The sequence below is a fragment of the Rhipicephalus microplus genome, chromosome 6 (genome assembly GCF_043290135.1).
Source record: "Rhipicephalus microplus isolate Deutch F79 chromosome 6, USDA_Rmic, whole genome shotgun sequence".
In the NCBI taxonomy this organism is placed as follows: Eukaryota; Metazoa; Arthropoda; class Arachnida; order Ixodida; family Ixodidae; genus Rhipicephalus; species Rhipicephalus microplus.
The window spans coordinates 133,034,270-133,056,775 of NC_134705.1; the positions used below are offsets into that span (position 1 = coordinate 133,034,270).

At 43.0% G+C, this 22,506-nt stretch overlaps 2 protein-coding genes across 4 annotated transcripts in view; one reads left to right on the forward strand and one right to left on the reverse strand.

Moving 5' to 3' along the window:
* The window catches only part of LOC142765516 (striatin-3-like), a 107,113-nt gene extending 101,410 nt beyond the window's left edge, over positions 1–5,703 (forward strand). For all 3 annotated transcript variants that reach the window (XM_075866625.1, XM_075866626.1, XM_075866627.1), the window contains one exon: positions 5,113–5,703. In XM_075866625.1, the coding sequence (XP_075722740.1) occupies positions 5,113–5,282 (170 nt within the window). In that variant the 3' untranslated portion in view covers positions 5,283–5,703. The remainder of the gene's footprint in view (positions 1–5,112) is intronic.
* Positions 5,704–12,117: 6,414 nt separating this feature from the next.
* LOC142765517 (rRNA-processing protein FCF1 homolog) lies at positions 12,118–22,282 on the reverse strand. Its single transcript, XM_075866628.1, has 8 exons — positions 22,145–22,282; positions 21,902–21,969; positions 21,256–21,327; positions 18,084–18,232; positions 15,455–15,527; positions 14,648–14,735; positions 13,347–13,441; positions 12,118–12,224 (listed from the first exon to the last, which is right to left on the reverse strand). Exons 1-8 carry the CDS (start codon positions 22,145–22,147, stop codon positions 12,176–12,178), a joined length of 597 nt encoding a protein of 198 aa, XP_075722743.1. The 5' UTR covers positions 22,148–22,282; the 3' UTR covers positions 12,118–12,175.
* Positions 22,283–22,506: the final 224 nt, after the last annotated feature.

The window sequence follows — 22,506 nt, forward strand, 5'->3', positions numbered from 1 at the left end:
TAATGTCTTGCAGTAAACCATTTGTCTCAATGCCCGGTACGCTTTTGACACAAAGTACCCAAATGTCTCTTGGATAAGATACTGAAATATCTCAGGCTTATGTTTTCAGACACTGTGTGAAGGTTTAAAGCAGCTTCAGGCCTTTTCTAAGTTATCTTTCGACATTCTTTCGCTACCGTGTGTTGTCCTCCTTTAAGGGTGGACATGGGTCTTGAAGATAACGTTGGTTATTTTTTCACCAAATTAGATGAAACTGCACAGCCTTGTTCAGTTTCCTGAGCTCATTTTCACTATCCAGGTATATTTTATGCAGGTTAATTATTTTCTGAGATTAGTAATTACATTGTATTTCTTGTGGAAACAATGCAAATTTATGTACATAAAAATTATATAGTCTTTAACACATATATGGAGACTAGAAAGCCTAAGGAGTGCAATGCTGCAAGCTGATCGAAAATTGAAAAGTACTTCTTGGATTATAGCACAATAACGTTCACTGTCTGCATGTAACCAAAAACAAAAAAAGGAATTTTATGACAATTAAAAAAATTGGAGCTGCATATTAAAAATCTGATCTCAATGTTGCTTTCTGTGCACATTTAACTACATTGCGCAAAAAGAATTATAGCTATAGCTGTATAGGTCTGTTTTTACAGAAGGAGCAAACAAGGAAAGTGGTCAAAATCTGTGTTTTGAGAAAATGAGAAAATTGGTTAAAACATTTCTTTTGCCGTTTCGACTGAAGAATATCGTGGCACACATACTTTTCGTCGGTTAATATGCACCGGGCATATAATCAGATTGATTGTTAGCATGAGCGTGTCGTTTCTATCAAGTTTTGCTGCAAGTTGTTGCCGTGTGCTTGTCTGTCCACTAGGCCGCTTATCAGTTCAGTGACGGTACTGACGCCAATGTGCGACGAATGTGCGCGCGTCATCAACGATCCTTCATATGATAAAGCGATGTTTTCTGACTAGTAGATGTTGCAGACCGAACTCTCGCCCTCGCTCATCAATTTCAAGGCTGCAAGAGCAGCGAGGTGTTAGTTTTCTTTTCACTTAGTATTGCCTCATTTTCGAGTGGAGACCGCGGCGCAATATGTTCATTGTTGCGGATGCGTCGTTTAAAAGCACTCTACCTGTTGCCTCTATTGTGGCCTCCATTGTGCGGGCTGCGAGCACGTTCACCGTGAACAGATTGATTTCCTGTTGTTTGTCAACGTGCGGTGAACTCCACTCTGGCGACCCGTCACGTAGTTCACACACAAACGAGGTCGTTTTCTCAGGCGAGGTGGGGGGGGGGGGATAAGAATGCGCTTTTGTTTCGTCGCTGCAAAGAGTGCTATCTCTCATAGCTTCACCTATGCCTTCTTACTTGCCGTCCTCCAACTGTTGAGGCTCCAAAACAATGCCTCTCTTATGTCGTTCTTGGCCTCTCTTGAAGCATTTCACACACCGAGTTCAGTTTCAACACAATTTTGTATTCACTCATTCTTGCATTGTCCTGGCTTCAAAGCGGGTTGCCCAGTGATTACAATCAGCCTTCGCTAGCGGGGTCCTTCAAGCCTTGACTTAGGCGTCTGGAGTCCAGCAGTCTTGCTATTCGATCTCCTAAAACTTCGTTGTTCAAATTTTTTTTATTTCTTTTTCTTCCCTAATTAAATTGTCTTTTAAAAACTAGGCAGTACTAGTACAAAAGTAGGCTTGGGTTGGAATGGAATTGGCGGTTAATTGCTGTCGCCAGGCTGCTAGTTCTCCACTCTCGGTCTTGGCGGGAAAAGGAATGTGCCGCTGTGTGCGAAGATTATGAGATCTGAGGGCGCCCCTTTGATGTCACTCACTGTTTTTTGGTGCTTTAACAAGCGCACGCATCCTTCCCATCAGATAAATCAATGTGTCCATCAAGGACTTGAAAGAAGAGGTTTTAGTTTCAGTGAACGAGAGTGCCATCTTAAAACGGTGTTGTCCATTGAGAATGTGGTTGCAGGGCAATGCATTTGTGAATACTTGCGAATCTAGCTAATATTAAAAGGTGCATGAAAATTCACTCCAAAGCAACAAGCCAGGTGATGGAGACACTGTCACTAAAGCTGTCGCTTACCAAACCTGATTCACACTGTGGCCCGACTGTCAGCTTTCTAATATAGCTGGAATCAAAGCAGTCACTTTGTACTGAAACTGGTGCAATGCCAGCAGCAGCTAATGTAATGTGCTTTGTTGTACAAAGCACCATATGTTTTCGAATCTCATTAATTCAAACATGCTTAATTCGAACCAACGCTGTGGTCCTGTCAAAGCTATGTGTATACCAATAGGCGAAAATGTCCTGTAATTCGAACGGGCTAGCACTGGTTACGGCTAATTCGAACATACCACGCTTCGAAAATTCTCTCAGCACCACGCACAATTCGACGGCGTCACCTCAGACACCTCAATGCTGCATGTGGAGGAGGAAAAGAAGAAAAGGAAAAAATGGCTGCGGCGGAATGTTTGCTCTCTCTCAAATGCCGAGCTGGGACGTGCCTGTGCCACACTTCTCCCTTTTCTGTCCCTGCCACGTAGAGACCCTTGACCCTTCTCCTTTCAACACAGTGTGCAGAGAGGAAAAAAAATATATAAAATTGCTGTCGCGGAGTGTTGGTTCTCTCGCCGATCTGCGACGCACGGGTGCCAGGCTTCCGCTTTTCCCGCCCCTGCCACATAAAGAACCCTGTCCTATCAACACCGCATGCGGAAAAAAGCAAGAAAGAAAAAAAGATTAGAAGCAGCTGCCACACAGTGTTGGTTCTCTCTCAAATGTCGATCTGCTTCTCTCCACGTGGAGACGCCCCTCCTTTCTTGTCACGTGCTAACAACGCTACGGCGGCTTTGGCACAGAGGGTAGTAAGAGATGCAGTTGTTGTTGTCGTCTTTAGAGAGTGTCGGTGCTGCACGTTGCCGCAGGCAACTTCTCTTGCCAGGAGAATGCTGAAGCCGAAGTAGACATGCTTTACAAACAGCGTGCGAAATCGATTGACTCGTTGCAAGGCAAACATGTGCAGATGCGCATCACCGATTACTTCAATTAATGACAGATGTCCTGTGTTTTGTGAATAAATGTAAGTCTTCTGAAACTTCCCCCTTGTGTGTTAGCTCAATGCACATGTGCCACTGCATGAAGAGCTCTCCGTTCATTTAGCTTTCATTAATTTGAACTTCCTTTAATTCAAACAAATTATCAGGTCCCCTCAATCTAGAATTATTGAGATTCGACTGTATTCTGGAAGTGTGCTGTTAATTTTGTTTTTTCTTATAAATGAGCTTTTTCTGTGTAATACTGGCAACAAGTCACTCACATACAGTACTCGTGTATGTAAACGGGACAATTTAGGGCTAACTAATGCACCTACTTCTCTTACCACAGTCTTCACTTCGAGTCATATCGACATAATTTTGACGCGCGATGATCAGAGCCAAGATTATCTCTAGAGAGACCAGATTGCGCATACCAGTCACTGAAACATCTGAAGCCGCGTTTGAATTGTGAAAACTGTACTTCCTGTTCTGGCTTCTTGCTGTGTGAACATTTCAGCGAGTTACAGCAGTACCACACCGTGCAAGTTATGGCTCTGTTCGTATTTGCGCACCACAGTCCCAAAAACGTTTTAGCCATGGGAGTTTCTCACTGTGCACAGTAACATGCTGATGACAGTTTCTAGTTCTAAGTGAAGCAGCTATTTGCTGATCGCAAAATAATCGTTTCGCCGAGTGTCCTTGCCGTCAAAAATGTCTTTTGATAACTCATTCCGAATTATGTCATTGCCAAAAATGACACTTGACAATTAAGTATAACATACTTGTTTACGTTCTGTGCTTGCCTGGTCACGCACACCACTGTCAGATGGCACCACTCGCCCAGGCTGCTTAAATTTGTGGCCATCATTATCAAGTAAACCTATACATAACGCAAAGAAGTTTGTGTACCCACTAGTATTATCATCTTGGATTATTATTGGAAGAATCTTCATTTATGGATGGCGGTGGTCAGTGTCGCAGAGATGGGACTCCAAGTATGAACCACATTTCACACAATGCGTGGCTTACTGTAATACATACGAAAAGAGTTTCCATACAGTAATGCTCTTGCATGCGTGCCCTTTAGCCAGTATGGTGCTACTGTACTTTCCGTATGATAAACGAGTATTGGCAAAAGTCCGTATTGGCTTGCCAGTCTTACAACTTCCAGGCGACACGAAAGTGTTTAGATTTGCGATGCCATGTGATCGACCGAGTGACCCATTGTGTGACGGTCACTTCTATTGTTCTCAGCATTACGTGAATTTTTCCACATGCCGGTTTTCGCATTTAATATGCAGGTTAGCTAAATTTTGTGTTTTTGTGTTTGCAAAATACACCCAGTTTGTCGTAGTTAGAGATCATGCATGTAGATAAAGTGACGCAATAATTTGCAAAATATGTGTGCACACAGTTTAGAGACCACCGCTATGATTAGTTGTTCAAATGCACGATGCAAAGCAGTGCACTTGCAAATTGTTTGAAGGACAGTCTCTGTCACGTTCACGCCTTGCTGGTTCTGAATCGTTTGGACAACATGTGCGGTATTCTCGAAAACTTGACACTGCGTTTGCCACGGTCTATCAGTGCTGCGTAGGCGTCAATGACAGTTCAATGATTAAGTGAGTACTCGTCGCGTTATAAACGTAATTCGGACCAATTAACTAGACCTCATGGAAAAAATTGGTATTACCTACTACAATATTCTGGGATCAACGTGCACAAGGTGGGCTCTGTGTAACGATGTTCCTTTTTTTTTTAAAATTGTGCTGCATTATACTTGGGATACCCTGTGTAAAAGATGACACTTGTGCTCACCCCTATTAGTGTACTGTGCGTGTTGCTTTGAGTTGTTTTTTTTTTTTGCCTGATGAAAGTTTTAGTATTTACCAATTTATGTTGCCTTCCCCATGTCATCAATGTGATAGAATTCTTGTTTTTTGCGTGTGAGAGCCCAGAATTGAACAGAGCCAGTTGCAGCCTGCTTGCTGCTAAGTAACCACCTCGATGCGACCCCCCCCCCCCCCCCCCCCTATTTTCTTCATCTTTATGCGCGCAGGCCACGACTGTTCAATCCGGCTGTGGAACCTGGACAACAAGACGTGCGTGCAAGAGATCACCTCGCATCGCAAGAAGTTCGACGAGTCGATCTTCGACGTGGCCTTCCACCCGTCGAAGCCATACATTGCCAGCGCCGGAGCGGACGCCCTCGCCAAGGTCTTCGTCTGAGGAGGAAAAACCGGCAGCAGCCGAGGTGTGTCGTACGAAGAAAGAAAGAACTAGAGGAGCAGATCGATCCTTCTCTCTCTCCGCACACACCATCTCTCGCACACATGCGTGCCTCTCCACCCCTCGTCCTGCCACCACATGTAACCGCACTGGCATTGCGTCGCCACCGTGTCATCTTCATTGGCGAGTGTCGGGCATAAGGAAGAGCTCGGGAGCTGGACACATTTTTTGGTCAACAGGTCTTCGTGCACTCCTCACGATACGGAAGAGAGGGGGAGTGTGCCGCCCTCAATGCGTGTGAGTGTGTGTGTTTCAGCCGCCTAACCTAACTTATTGAACCACCGCCACCACCGGCTCCAAGGGAGGTTTCGGGAAGGGGAAAGGAACATTAAAAAAAAAGGCTATCGCCGCGCTCTGTACATTTCCTTCGTTTTGCTTCAAGTTTCTACCTGATCTTCCTCTTTTATTACTTTTCCGTAAGTGTTGTTTATTCTTGTGTCCTGTCCCCCGACCGTTGCCTTCCTTTGGCGTGTTTTCTTGCTCGTCGCCACATCTCGGACGGCGTGAGAGAGAAAGAGGGGAGTGTTCGTGCGCGCGTCACTTGAGTCAACGATGGAGCCACAATCAACGGCTGAAAGAAGGGACGAAGGCTTTCGGCGAAGGGTTTGCGTCGAGCCATCGCTGCCCCCGTCTGGCCGAACACTACAGACTCTCGGTTTTTTTTTTCTCTCTTGTTTCTTTTCCCCACCTGTCTGCCCACACTCAGACTCTCTTGTGTGGACAGTGAATCCTAGGGAAACGTGTATGTGCGGGAAAAAAATCTCAACCTCTGTTGGGCTCAGCTTTGTGAGGTACCGCACTGTCGCCGCCACTGTAAGTAACGATGCTAGTGCCGGAGTAGCTTCTTCTGTCTGTTGTTGCTGGAGTATTGAAACCAAGATGGCCTCTCCGTTGTTCCCGTGAATGTGAAAGAAAAAAACTTCGGCGCAGGCTGGACGTAGTATGAACGAGGAATTGTGTGCTGCCACGCACTGCATTTCTTTCTTTCTTTTCTTGCCTTGTCTTCTCGATGAGTGCATGGTTACACGTGTTTGTACGCTCAGTCTTTTTCGTCCGGTTTTTTGCTGTCCTTCCACTGTACGTGGCTTGTCATCAGCATGTGTGCGTGTTTGCCGGTCCTTTCACCTGTTCCTTGTGCAGTTCCTTGACTGGCACGCGTGCAGTTCTCTAGCCTTCGGAACCATGAAAAAAAGCGCGGGGGTTCGGTAGTTGGTCGCAGCTAGTGTTTAAGAAAAAGTCGCGAGTGTCTCCCCCTTTTTCCCTGACCGCGAAACCGTTTGCGTCCGAATGGAAACTTCCCATGGCGACGACGCGAAAAATAGTTTTTCCCGACAGTGGACTCGTGTAGTACTCATAGGGCTAAACGCGTGGTGGAAGATGTGAAAGGTTTCAATGGCACCGTTGCCGAGAGCGAGCAAGGCAGTCAGGAGACTGGTTTCAACTTGCCGAAAAAGAAATAAGCCAAGACGAATGCATCCATGCTGCTGTTCTTTCTTTTTTATGCCTGTCACTGTGGACTGCCGAAAAGACGCGAATGGCTGCATCGCAGACGTAGGCATTTGACACACAGCACATGTTTAGTGTTCTGTCCCAGCTGTGCGAGCGTATTCTGTGTACAGAAAAAAAAAATGGATGTGCTGCGAGTTGCAAACTGTAGCTGAGGTAGTGGCCTCCGCAAGCGTTTCTCTTTTCATTATCACCGACCTGCAGCATAGAAGGGCTCTTTGCTAACACGTGCCGTTGATCCTGTCGGCAGACCGCATGTGGTTGCAGTCTGCCTCAATAACGTGATGCGTTGGAGACATCTAGGGGAGGACTACAAAGTTGTGCATTGCCTTTTTTTTTTGGCCACCCCCCAGGTCTGCCCTACCTGCCTTGGGAAGTTTTTTCGTATTGTTCCTACCACATGTGTGTGTTTAGACTATTCTAGTTTTGCACTATCATTTTCGGGTGTATTGAAAGTGTCAAGAAAGAGAGTTGTCACAGTTGGCTTAAATATTATTTTGCTTTCATTACTGATATTTGCCAGCCAGCAGTGTTAAGTTCAGAAGAATTGGAACTCTAGTATGTGGCAGTCTTTGTGCATTGCCTTTTGTAGGTCAAGAAAAAGGACTTTTGGGTTCCACCACCATTTCTACTTATCTGCATAAAATGGGCAGCTCTGAGAGCAGTTTCCCACTGCTTGTCTTTCTTGGTTCTACGAGGAGATACCTGAAAGAGAAATGTTTCCCGGTATCTTGACTTGTGTGTTTTTTTATCTTCAAGGTATTTATTAATATGTGACCATTCTTTTAATAATTGATCTTATTTGTGACAGTTGGTGCCTGTCTTTCGTTGTTCTTGCCTTCATTTTACTAATACTGCGAGTTGGGGCTCCGTCCTCGGGTCACCCTTATCAGTTGTACCAAATGTCGCATAAACACAGCTTACAAGCAGCCCTTCTGGCCAAACTGCTTGCTCTTTTAGGCTCAAATGCCACAGGGAGGTGGAATCCTGCGGTCTGTTTTGCCATCGTAGGCGTCTGGCATAGCGTTCACACTTCTAAATTGGTCACGAGATGTGCATAGCAAGCGTTCGTCGAAATTGCACAGTCTTGCATTGTTTCCAAGGACTCTCGGTGGAAAACAGTAAATGCCATAATGCTTAGTACCTCACAAGATTAATTTCTTGTTCATGCTCCTTGTGACTATCGAGTAAGATTATACAATGAATCCACTGCGAAATTCTGCCTCTATGGGATGTTGGGTCTGATTGAAGTTGTGCAGCCTAGCCGGATGAGTTGTTCGAACGTTATGTACCCGCCAATTGAGTACACTGTGGACCAGCGTCTCGTTTGAATGCTGCGCCGTGACTCTTAAAGGAGGACTGCTTAAAAGAAAGATGTGGCGAGGGAGAGAGAGAGGTCAGAAGGAGGAATGCCTGCAATGACTGTGGACTCAAGACCTGTGTAATTTCTTTTCTTTTCCAGAATTGTAATATGTACAGAAGAACTGTATGTAGTCATTTGCGAATGTTTATTAGTAGAAGAGAAGCAATTTACCATTTTCTTGTTTTACGGTTTGTCTGCCTTTAACCTTTTTGTTGTTCTTGAAGTTTACTTGTGTGAGTGTGTGTGGTCTTACTGGCGCCCCTCTGCCATGGTACAACTGAGTTGAATGTGTAATTTCTTTTCTTCCCTCCCTGCCCAAGGACGCTGCTACTCGTGGTGGTGCATTGGAACATCTTTCTGTAATAATGACTGTCCATATATGTGTTTGACTTGGGGCCCGATTCACATGGCCATCGCATGCTTAGTCACAATGCTGCCACGGTAGATTTGCGAGGTGGAGTTACATCGCCAGTTTCTCCCGGCTGATGGAATGTTGATGGCATTAACTCGTGCTGTTAGCATGGCCAACAAATTGCTTCTTAAAGAAGATGCAGCCATTAAAGCACAGTACAGTCTCTAACGCTGATTCTACTTTGGGACGTGAACGAGCGTTTGACAGCTCTGCGATTCGGGCCTAACAAACGTGAAGCAGTTTGGACAAAGCTGTGCAAGTAGGCAGGTCGTATTATAACTGCTGCTTCTAATTGCCTCTTTTGAGTTTACAAACATTGAAATATTTTGAGGCGTTACTTGCAAGATAATGCAATAGGCCTTTGCCATATTGCCTCAAATTTTCACCAGACCACAGTGCAGCGGAGAGCTTGTGGAACAGCTTCATTACTATGCAATGGCAACAAGAAGAAAAAAAAAAGAAAGCTTGTTGAAAGAGTGTGGCAGTCTTGTACATCCGCTGTTCACAGCTCTTAAGCATCCTTGGTTCTGGTTTGATTCGGGTGTTAAAATTGCGTGCTTGAGAATAAAGCATTGGTGCTGGCTTGATATAAAGATTTTTTTCCAGCAGGCTTTAATTTGGCCCAGCAAATGCAGGTGTTCTTAAATGCCAGCTCGCTTTCGATGTCTGGTATGCAAAATTTTATGTCATTAACAGCATTTATAGGACTCTGCCTCGGGTGCAGCGCCCTTGGACCATCCTTGTTTGCCGGTAGCAAATGGAGAGCTTCCTTCTTTTGTGTAAATCTATGTTACCAAGTTTATGTGCAGAGGATTTAAATAAAGCAAATACAAAAAAGTAGGTTTTCAAAGTTTGCAATGGGAATGTGGAAGAAAGCATGGCTATATGCGAGATGATGCAGAAGTTGAAATATTGGTTTTCGTGTCTGTTTTATTTTTTCTTTTGCGCTGTTTTTCCAGCTTGGACGACGAGACGGGGAAGAAGTTTGTTTCGATAAAAATGGTAAATAAAGATTTGTGAGTGATCCAGTGGTGCTTGCTCTCTCTGTGCTTGCTGAATCTTTAAGCATGTGCCCTACCGTGCACATGGATTGGGAAGCTAAGTTGTTCGTTCAATCTATGAGCACTGTGCGCTGTTTTGTGCGTGTTCTGCATGATGCCCATGGCACCACCCAGAATTATTCAATCATATGAGTTGCCAAACTGCGTTCCGAAACCCGGACATGCCATTGGCCGACTTAGCGGGAATGAGCCAATCGTTGCGCCATCTGCGTCTCCACTGCATCTCCACTTGTGTGTGCGCTTTTTTTTTTTAAGCAGCTCAACGCCGCACGCAACACTGGCATTGTCGCCTCAATAAATGGCCTTAGCTTGCACGACGCCCGCCGCCGCCGTTAACAGCTGTCTCGCTCTGCAAAGGCGTAATCAAAGCCGGGTCGAAGTTTCAAGGTTTATTTCGTCGAACGTGGTGCTTGCAATTTCGTGCTACCATGGTTTCACGCTGTGCCCTGATTATTTCTATTACTCCTCGCTTGCTCGTTTGAAAATGTGCGCTTGAGATCGATTGCTCACGAGAAGTTTGACGAATCCTTTGTCAAACTTCCAGTGTCAAACTCTAATGAGTTTGACAGTGTTACTCTAATGAGTTTGAAACATAATAGTAAAAAGAGTGTTAAATTAACTTTTCTAATTAAATAGAACATGAATACCATAAAGAAAGACTGCCTTCTAATAAAGAATTGTGTGTATTATAAAACCTTAAAGTTATCATTGGGGACATAAAACCATTTTTCTTTTTTTCACATGCTAGTGGATGTTGAGGATTCTAAGGTAAAAAGGTTGTTAGACAAAGAGAAAGAATATAGATATAAAAGCATTATAATTAACAAGGGTGTTAACTAATTAGTAACTGTACCACTTTAATACGTACCAGGTGACAGTCCCTGTACAGCACCCACAATAAAACACATTTACTTAAATTATTGTTATTGGATGTAATTAATGCTGTTCACATGGTACAAAATTGACAAAGATTATATGCAAAAGAAAACTTGCTTACATTAAAAAAGTGTTGGGAGTGTAAAGTAAAAGAAATGATAGGCAATGAAATTATGTACCAGTCATGACACTAGCAATGAAATGAAGGAGCAGCACATCACCAGATACTTGATTGCCTTGTTTTCTGGTGGAGCAGGGCGTAAGTGATACACAATTTTTCAAACAAATCCGATCGTGGCAAGGTTGTTCAAGTAATGAATTAATTTCCTTAATCCTAGATGATAAATGCAGAGGGGTGCCGAAAAGGGCGCATTCTTAGCTAGGCTTTAGGAAATATTCGAACGCCTAATATGATATTGGGTATTGTCTTTGACTTGAATTTTATGCTTGAATTTAGGTGCATCTTAAAGAACCCCAAAAGGTCGAAATTTCTGGAGCCCTCTACTTGGCGCCTCTCATAATCGTATGGCGATTTAGAGATGTTAAACTTTAATAATTATTATTATTATGGCTTTAATTTTAGAACTTCAAATTTTCAAGCATTCAAATCAAATACCATTTTTCCTGTGCACAACCCTCATAAAGAGACGGTATAATGATGGCAGGGCTCATGCTATTGTGAAGTGATACTTTGACGCCCACTAGTATAATTGATTGCTTTTAAAAATTGGGGTAAATTGTAGGGACGAAGTGCAATAAATTTTACGTATTTAACTGCGTATGGTGTGCACCCCAATTCATGGCGTGCCACGAATAGAAAAAGAATGTGTGCAGAAATGATGGCATGCAATTATTCGAATGACAGAACTGTGAAAATGAACTCGCTGTACCAGATTGGGCCGTCTTCTCTTTTATCTAACTCCAAACATTTTGGATGTCAGACATTCTAATTCAGGTCTTGCATAAATCCCACTATTTAGACTCACTTTAAAACAAAACACTGATTTGCACAAGCCTACTAACTATATACTCTATGCAAGCGATCTCTACACATTCATTTTTGTAAATGGTGCTTGTGCTCAATAACAGCTTTCCCATCTATGGTACAACTAAAAATTCACATTTGCATTGGTTGTCCCTAAGAACTGCAACGAATGCCTCTTATGGTATTCAAAGCAAAACAGATAGTATTTGAGTGCAAGCTCGTATTAATCAAATGCTCAGACCTCATTATAGCAAAGTTATATCTTAGACGAAAATAACTTTTTTTTATATCCGAACATCCATCAATAAAGGGTATTCTTAACACTATGTCTATAGCAAAACTAACTCATTGACTTCGTTACAACCGATATTTCCTTATATCCTGGTTTGTTATATTGAGGTTTGAGTGTACTTGCATATCCTTAGCTTACGCGAGAATGCTCTAGAAAACAAACAAGGAAGATATTTACAGAAGTGTTTCACTGTACACATAACTGTATCGGCCTTGCACTTCATTTGCGTGTGCTGAAGCTGTTGTGTGTTCAGACTACAGTACAAAATAAAAGAAGAGCCTTGTCTCAAATCGTCTTTTATTATTACAAATCCCAAAACAGATCTCTTCTCAGCTACTTTACATTTTAGGAGCACCATACGCATCTGGCATTCGTTCAATAGAAAACCTGAAACATACAGGAAAACAACATTATTGGTTAGAAAAAGGCTGACCGCAGCAGCTACACGTACATGCATAAAGTATGGAATGATTCTGAGCTCAACTCAAGTTCTTTCCTTACCACTGAGCAGGCTTGCGTGAATATTCGAGGGCTTAGAATATTTGAACAAATATTACAGTATTTGGATTCGCCTCGATTTAAATTTTAATTATTGAAAATTTTGAAGTATTCAAAATCAATGAGAGAGAGAGAGACAGGTTTATTTACAGAAAGGCACAGAGGTCGGCCTGAGCGATAGCTTGCGCTAGCCTGCTGCTCTACACTGAGGGAGGGGAAAGGGGAGAAGAAAGACTGAATAAGTGTATAACAAATAAATAAGTGTATAACACCCTGTAAAGGTGGTTTCACTGCAGTGGAGGTGTGCTAGGCCATGACTACACCTAAGTAGGAAACTGCCCTGCCGCGAAGCCCCACCTCAAGATTAGCTGAACATGCATTACTACTCTCACATCTATTTATCATTTTTTTATTCAGCTTATATGCTCTCAGCATAGTAAATTTTACAATGCAACATACTTTACAGGTTATCACTTGCATTCTATTGAAAGTCAAATCCTGCTACTATTCAAAAGTTATTTCCAGTTCCTTTTAAACCGAAGAGAATGGCATTTTCTCATGCTTGTTTTAATTTTTAGAATATCGTGCAGGTTAGTTGGTCTTTACAAATACGCTCATTTTCCTTCAGAATATGTGATGTAGACCCTCCAAATTCGACTAAAAATCATTCAAGCGAATCACTGCTCGCTTCAGATTCACTTTGAGCCTAAAATTTAGTAATTTGCACAAGCCTAACACCAAGTGATCCTGGTGATAATTCAGATCAGACAAAATGCAGCTTGGATCACTGATTACACAGCAAAATGGCCTAGAAATTTGATGATACTGCAACATTACAAAACCCTAGACCTGATCCCTTTGGGAATATGTCTGAAAGCCTGTTGGACCTTGAAATAATCTTGCATTTCATTTGACTACGAGTCAAATTACATATCACACAAAACCACATGGACTAACAGACTGCACTGCATTAGCATGAATACTACGATTAGTACGATGCACTATACTCACCGCCTCTGGTATATGTACATGATGGGGACACCTGGCACCTTGCGTATCCGACGTTTCAGGTCTTTGTCGCACGTGGCCACGATGTAGCACTTGTGCTGTTAGGAGAGGAAAACGCGTTACTGACGCCACCGCGAATGCAGCAGTGTTCGCATAACAAACGGTGCCAGTGGCATAAAGGCCACGCAAATGTTGTCAAACTTCATCGAGGAATTCACCACAAGGGTGCAACGGCTTATTTTCTGAAATCTGCACAGACATTTGTCATGCGTGACTTTGGGACTGATGCATGTATGGTGGATTATTGTTGAGCAGAATGCGAAAGGACCAGGAAAATGCATCTTGGAGCTCCGCTTGTTGAGAAAGGAGCAGAGGTAGAGAATCAAAGTATGTAACCAATCACATTAGAGACAGTTTCATTAAACAGTAGTTCCTTTTAAAAAATTTCCATTTACTGAAGAGTCTACTTTACATTGTTTGAGTCGCAATATTGTGAAACAGAGATGTCTTGAGAAGACCTAGCTGTCCAAGCCTAATTGAAAAGCTTCACTACAGTGCTCGTCTGATGAACTTCACATGTGCAAAATATAATCGCAAAATTTGTTTCTAGGTAACAACAAGATTTATACATTTTTTCCTTGCTGCAATTGCTCTCATTAAAACGTCACTAAAGCGAAACAAAGAGGCTTAGATCTACAAATTGTTCCCCAAGAGCTCTAACATTGTCGATTTCACCACCATAGTTTTACCAATACGGGATAAAATCAAAGCCAATGTTTCATTTCGAAATTCTGTGCATATACTGCGCATATCGCGAATTTCAAAGCACATTTTTCGTATTTTGGCGACACTGGCTCATAAACAAAAATTTCCCGAAACTTGGTATGCTATGTCTCTGGCTTTCCCAGAGGACAATGCACTTCGTCTATGTCATGGCAACTGGTGCAGCAACACGAAGCTTGTGGTGCCACTGTCATTTTCTTCTCGCACGTTTTCTCATTTACAAAGTATCTTCTTGCGGTTAAACGTAGTGACTTTCATAGTGTGAAAGGGTAATTTACCAGAGCGAGAAGGGTTGGTTTTTCTCTTTGGTGCATTTTTTACCTCCTTTTCTCCCTCGATTCTGCACAAGCTTCAGATGCAGTGAGGGCAAACAAGCCTCCTGGCACTGAGTTTGCACAATATGGCGGGACTCGTTCAGGTAAGGTCAACATGTGCTTCAAGCACAAGAGCACGCATGCAAAGAGCACTCTTTTTCGAAACACTCTGGCTATTGACAAGAACAACAACAACAAAAAACTCACCTGAGTGACCCTCTCTACGAGGCAGTCGTCAGCGTATGTGCCTCGGTGCATGCAGGGAAGTCGGACGAACCTTGGGTCCTTGGCTATCCTGCAAAGCACAAAATAAAGACGTCGGAGACAACTATGCCTCGCAAACACACCTGCAACAAGATTGTTATGCAAGCACACACTTCAGAGCGGCAGCAGAGATGAAAAATATGACATTAGCATGACGTACAGTGCCCGGTAAAATAGGCACATTGAATGGCTTTTGACTTCCATTCACCTAAGGTGAATGCATAAGGGACTCCAACTTTCTCGCTCTTCAAACTTGCCATCTTAAGATTATTATTTTTACGCTTCCATTAAAGCTACGAGTACGTTCTCCAATGCTTTCCTCTCCATCATTACTTTTCCAGCTTCCTGCGGCTGTAAGGAACAACTTTGCAGATAATCCTGGTTCCATGCACCCCAATATTTTTTTTTATTTAAGGGAAAAAATGACATTTCCTTTTGATTATAAAAGACAACGTGCTAATTTCATAACTACCAAGTTTTCCCACATCCCAAACTAGCCCTTCCCAAAATGGCCACAATGCTGCTTACAGGACTACTAACACAATGGGATACCTTTTTGACATCGCTTTTCTGGTCTTTGGCCCACGTGCTACTTTAATACCGATTATAGCCTCGTGTCTACTGTCTTGACTATGTCACGTGAAGTGTCTAAAAAAACATGCTTTCAGGTCTTGCATTTCTTTGCAGGATCAAACGCACAATAGTAGTGCTGCCCAAAACACTTGCTTAATGCACACTTGCGTCACGTACCTGAGAGCGACCCTGTACTTGCTCCCCAGCTTCTCAAGTTCACCAATGACACAGTCAGTGACGTACGGGATGCCTGTCGAGATGCACAAAATTTCAGCGATGCTACACCTCATCGCTAGCTGCTATCCTATGAAAATAACTGACGTGAACACTAAAGAGTTATGTTACTGCATACATATACTGAATACTTTCAAAACTACCCTTTCTGAATTTTCTAGTAAAAAAAAATTCAGTACAGGAAAAATAATATATATATATATATATAAATATGAAAGTAGATGCGGATTATGCCTTGAAAAAGACGGGGTTCCCGTCGAAACGTCGGCAGAATAAACAGTTGTTATGTGAAAGCGCATCTACTTTCATATTTATATATATATATATATATATATATATATTTCATTTGTGGCACTATCACTTTAATGTGTCTATCAATGCAAGAAGGCATAATTCCAATTCTATTTGTACTACTGAGGCAAAAGTGTTTGAGACATGATATACACTCAAACCTTGTTATAAAGAATCAGAAACACTAACAACGAAATATCAGTTATAACGAAGTAAAGAAGAAAAGTCTTGCAATAGATGCCATGTTAGAAATATACCTTTTAAACTAATTCTCGGATATAACCAACCCATTTTCAAGTGACAAGCAACTTTGTTATAATGAGGTTTGAGTGTATATAACTGTTCAGGCTTTATGTCCCGAAACCGAAATATGATTAAGAGGGACACTATATAGCGGAGTGCTCTGGAAATTTCGACCCTCAGGTGTTCCTTAACATGGACTTACCGTAATTACTCGAATCTAACGCGCACCTTTTTTCCGGTTAAGCCAGTTCAGAAATCGCATGCGCGTTAGAATCGAGTACGAACAAAAAAATTACGGTCAATCTATTGCCATCGGCAAATTCAAAATGGCCGCCCCCTATGTGCGTCGGCATGGCGCGTCGGCCATTTCTGCCTATGTGTTTCCCATGTGCGGCACTTCGTACGTGTGCTGAGGAGTTCATCTAGTAGTGCATTAGCATCGACGGCGTGGAAGGGCCGACTTCAAAAACTCGAGTGCACCACGATGCCGCTTTTAAAAGAAAAGTCATCGCGTGTGCAGAAACGGACGGAAATCGGGCCGCATCGCGGTCGTTCGGAGTTCCCGAAACGTGCGTGCGGGACCGGCGGAAACAAAAGCAGAAGATTGTCGACAGCAAAGCTTCACGCAAAGGCTTCAGTGGACCACAGCAGGGTCGGTTTCCGCAAATTAAAGAGCTGCTTGGCGAGTATGTGCTTGAGCAGCGAGCGGCACAGCGGCCCGTGACGACAGAACTGCTCCAAGTGCGGGCTATGCAATTGGTCTTAGAAAAAGGTCTAATGCGGAGCCAGTTTAAAGCGAGCAGGTGCTGGCTAACTAACTTTATGAAGAGGAAAGGCTTTTCCCTCCGAAGGGGTACATGCATATGCGAAAAGTTTTGCGGAAGAGTACGATGAAAAGCTTCACAGTTTTCAGAGGTTCGTTCTAAACTTGCGGCACAACAACGGCTACATGCTTGGGCAAATTGGGAATGCCGATCAGACGCCTCTTTACTTCGACATGCCTGGCACCACAACCGTCGAGAAGAAGAGGGCGAAGCAAGTTCGCGTGCTGACATCGGTCCACGGTAAAACTACAGAGACGGCAATGCTCTGTTACACGTCAGATGGGCACAAGCTTCGCTCGTACCTCATATTTAAATGGAAGACGCTCCCGAAAGAAGTCTTTTTTTTTTTCGAGTGGTGTGATCGTGCAGGCCAGCGAGAAAAATGGGTGCGCGTTGCAATCGATGTCTTACGTTTTTTTTTTTTTTCGCGGAGGAAATCGGGTGCGCGTTACAATCGAGGGCGCGGTAGAATCGAGTAAATACGGTAAACCTGAGCACATGGAGGCCCAGCATTTTGCCTCCATGAAAACGTGGCTGCAGCAGCCGAGATTCGATCCTGCAACCTTCAGGTCTGCAGTTGAGCACCGTTATTGCTCAACCACTGTGGTGGGTTTGGAAACTCGTTGAATTTAACTATTGACTCCTTCTGTATATAAAGCAGTAAATTTTTTACCAATACTCCAAAAGAGGTTAGTAGGTCAAAGAAGATACTATCAAAATCCACAGCATTGTGCTTAGACAGGGCAAATGCATCACCATCTTTGTCTTATTGCTTTTTTTCCCTGTCGTATCAATTCCGTGCTCGTACAAATTCCGTGCTAATGATAACAGTGGCTTGTTCTGCATTGGTGAAAGGTAGCTTACTAATGAATCTTAACTTAATTTTATTTTTATTGTCTACCCAATTGAAACATACCATTTGGAAATGTCATCACTTGTTAAAAGAAACCACGTGCATTTTAGTAACTGTAACAAACACTGGTGTTACCATGTATCCCTGTTAACAGTATTGCAGTGTAAAGTTACTCGAATGAAAAAAAAAAGTAATGACCTGCTCCTAGAAGTTACCCAAGATAGCAACTTAGTTAAAGGTCATGCATTACTAACAACCAGTTACATTGTAGATCTTGAAATTTTCAATAACATAACCTTTAAGATGATTTAAAACTATCATACACACACAATTCTGCACCACATGCTAGTTGCCGGCTTACATTTGGCATACAGGCAGTCCATCATTGACTGGATGACATCCAGCTTGTTTTTGATGGCAAAGTTGATGAAGTTTGTGTCGATGAGGATCCTGAACGGAGGTCCTAGCTGTGTGTTGTACTTGAAGAACAGCGCCGAGGAGTAGTGCGGCCTAGGGACACAAGAAAACATGCGCACGTGTCAGGCACTGCGTATATTTCATCCTTAAATTTGAAAACTGCATTGTAAAATAATGCAGAGAGATGCACGCAGTACAATGTGCCTCTTTTTTGTTTTCTTGTACCGTTCTGAGATAAAGGTAATCAAAAAAACAAGTGAGAACTCAGGCAGTATTCATGCTCATTTGTTTCCAGCAGTGCTTTCACATTCGGTACCTTGGTCCTTTCATTTTGCTTGTTCTAATTAAAGCTGTCAGTTTCTATATGTGTACAAGAGATGCCCAGCTCAATGTGTCAAGCCCTCATGTTAGTTGCAGAAATTATGGTCAAGCTGAAATAGCATACACACTATGCCTACATGATATAAATGATGTCCCAACAATCATGCATCACAGGGGAAAAAAAAAACAGCATAACGGGAATCAATTGCATATAGTTTCCAGTACACTGTCGCACCCACCACTAATTTTTGTTAATGATATTTAATTAATTCTTAATCATATCTGTAACTTCCCAAGTACCCACCTAGTTATCAAAGTGTCAGTGACGCAGGCATGTTCAAATGACGTCTATAGGCGCTATCTTCAACAGCATACTAATTGCATGCTCAATTTTTTTTGGCTGTTAGAGAAAACCGTTGAAATGTGAAAAACAACATGCGACTGCTCTGCAAGTCACAAAAGCAGCGGCTTCAAATGGGCTTACCACAACTTACCACTTTGCCTGATGTCTACTGCCATAGACAATGTTCCGCACTATCGAAAAAGTACGGGATGCATGCTAACAACATGCAGCGCAATTTAGAAAGGATTCTTTTCACTCGATTCTATGCCACTATTATTAATCGTCTCTCAGGGCCAAATGTTCTCATCGATAATGCGAGCTGCAACACTAAAGAAAACAAGTACCATAAAAATCTGTTATCAGCCCGTTTCATCAGTGACAACCAATGGCACCAGGAGGCCTGCAAGGTTATTGTTGTGTCCACAATTAGGCCACATATACAGTCGAGCCCATAACAATCAGAAGCTGCAGCATCGCCAACTTTAGTACGTATGGTGAAATAAACCATTTACAGCAATGCACGCATGCCGCATTATTGATTATAGCAATGAATTCTGGCTGTGGGGATTAGGATGTGGTAGGTAGCCGGGGGATCTAGCCTTGCATACTTTGCAGGCTATCGCCCCGCACGGTTTCGCCATTGCTAATTGTATCTAATGTCCTTTTGTTTGTTTGTTTTTTAACTAAGCACGAGCAGGCTCTTAAAAAAATTGCGCATAGCGCAACGGAAGTCTGCATAAGCCGGCGGCGTCTGTGCTATTCCACGTGCACTATTGTGCCGGTACTCTATCTCGCTGCACCATACACCAAACATAATTGTCACTTATTACCATTCACATTCGAGGTCTGTAGCATTCAAACATTTCAAAAGAAGTTGCGACACCTGTTTCTTGAAGATCGAGCGACCACGAGGAAACACAATATCAGTCACGCTGTCACATGGCGAGCCTAAACGTTGCATTGCCTCGAATAAACCGTACCGTTCCTTCTTAAGCTCAAGACACTTAAGCAAATAGTGTTCTATATCACCATTTTCCTTGCACTTCGGGCGTCGCGGAGTCTGATCTTATGGAGCCATGCTGGTGTATGCGCTGATCACGTTCGGATGCGATGAAGCAAGCAGGCCTCTTTCCTTGATAGCCCTATTGTCACATATGGCTGGTGAGGGGTCAGCCATAACGAGTGAAAATAATTATTGACAGATTCTCGTAAAATATGCTAATTTCCTTTGGGAGCCTTTTTTGTTGGTGCGGTGCAAGCTCAAGAGCACTCTGAGCAAGTCTGTCAGCCACCTCATTACCCGCCATACCCACATGTGATGGAATACATTGAAGCTTAATGTTTAGGCCAATGCCGTGCAGGTCTTTAAGTATTCGCAGTGATCTTTGAGTGGATCGATCCAAAACCAAACCATGTTTTAGCCACTGCAAGGCAAAGGTCGTGAACTCAGCCCCACTGCGGTGGTCTAGTGGCTATGGTACTCAGCTGCAGACTTGCAGGTCGCGGGATCGAATCCCAGTTGAGGCTGCTTCATTTTTGATGGAGGGAAAAATGCTGTAGGCCCGTGTGCTCAGATTTAGGTGTCCGTGCTGAAGGGTTACGGAACATGAAATCCTTGAAGAAAATCAGAAATTCAAGTTGCTGAATCCCCACCCACGACTCCAACATCCCCCAGCACCCCTTTGTACTTGCGGTTTGCTACACTACACAGTGCGGCACTGCAGCAAAGCTAATTTTTAAAATCCACCACGGCATAGGAATGGTGGTGGCCCTGTTAACGGAGTTTCGGACATACTATTTGAGTAACAAGTTCAGACATGTAAGAGTTTCAGCTTCCCTAAACTTCATATGTTGCCATACATTGGATCTATGGGGCTTGAGGCGATCCCATGAATGCGTCCGACTTTTCAAGAATGTAAAAAAAAACAAAAAAAAAAAACAGCAGCTTTGTGATCCATATCACTTGTGTCTGCCGGGGTATCCCATCTGATATCATAGTTTTCTCACGAAAGCCTGCCATCGCCTTATTTTGCTTTTTTTCGCCCAACCTGTATATATCAATTGTCAGTTATAACAAAGAAACTTTTCATGGCACTTAAGTAGTGTTAAAAGTGGGTTTTACTGTATATAATTCAATTTATGAAAAATAAACAGTTGACAGCTTGCACTTTTCGTTCTGTGTTTGTGTATTCACGTGGGTACATACGTACTTTGATCTTTGATCTGTATGTACAAGGTCTGGCGAGATCTATATGTGCAAGATATGACAGTTACAGCATTCGGATGATTATATATGGGGCTCAAGTTGGGTTCTCACAGTGGTATTATCACGAAGTCTTGCTGCATAGACAAGGAGTATGAAAGTTGAAAACTCATGCAATGGGCAAGTGAATTACTTCGAGCACTGCTACACAAATATGAGGAAATGCAAAAGGAAAGAATGAGTGCTTACGCCTCGGAAACTTTGATGGCATGAGGGTCCTCCTTTTTCTTCTTCTTGGGAGGGAGACGATCCTTTTCTTTTCTGTAAAAGCACAGTGAAGCCGGTAAATCAACAGTGAGAAGCACATCTACACATGTAACTGACAGGCATTTCTGACTCGCTCCGTGGTTTTGAAAAGTGTGGCACAGATTTTACGGTGGGCGCAACAAACGAACCGCTTTGACAAACCACATTGCGCATAATTTAGGGTGCACGGTTGATGCCTGTATGCATTGGAGCAGATAGCTCACCTCAGAGCCTTAGATAAGAGAGAACATTGCATTGTTTTAGGGCGAAAGTTTATTGTGACGTTATCATGACGTCATGTATTGCAAAGCTTGCATTTATTATGACGTCACATGACATCGACGCCGGGTCCAACGTGAGCCAATCACGAAAGCAATACGAAATCAGGTGAGGAGTTGGAAGGCTTTCGGAGAGAGTCGGAGGCTCGACTTATTTGTCTGATCGTCTACATAGCGTTATTATTCACGCGCGACAGTAACGTAAGGTCATGAAACGGCATTCAGAGACATCCTACACCTTCAGGGCACAGCCGACCGCTGGCAAACGAGATGTGTCAGAATGACAGCCGCCGTGCAATGTCGGTACTCACAGCCTCTGGTCCCGCAAGCTGATCATCCGCTTCATTTTGGCGGCCTTCTGCGTCGCTTTCACCTTGGCCTACGCACAAACGAAGCAGCATTAGACACGTAATACACTCCAAACGTATTAAGCGATTGATTTGCGTATCTCCACGACCGACTGTTCCGTCGCGGGCATACGCCATTCGTTCCACGTTTATCAATTGTTCATCAGCTATGCATTGCTCACACTGTAAAGCTGCTGTAGTACATACCATTTTGCTACTGTAAACGACGGATCGGAAACGCGGACAGACCACAAAAATTTTCTTTACACGTGCAACAGACGCCGCTGAAGCGAAAACAGAAGCACAATGTTGTTGGACAGTCAAAACGATTTAGGTCAAAATAAACTAATGTTTTGTTGTTTTAATCATTATTCATCTAATTGAATTCAAATTATTACATAAACCGACTACTAATACTTAAAACACAAATGCAGTAAGAAAATATGAAGCATTTAAAGTTTAAATTAGTTTTTTTTGGTGCGTGCGGTTTTTACGTACTAGAATGGTAGTGTATAGGTGTTCTGTGCTAGAGTCTCGGAGGCTCGCCGGGATCGTTAGTTTTCGCGGTT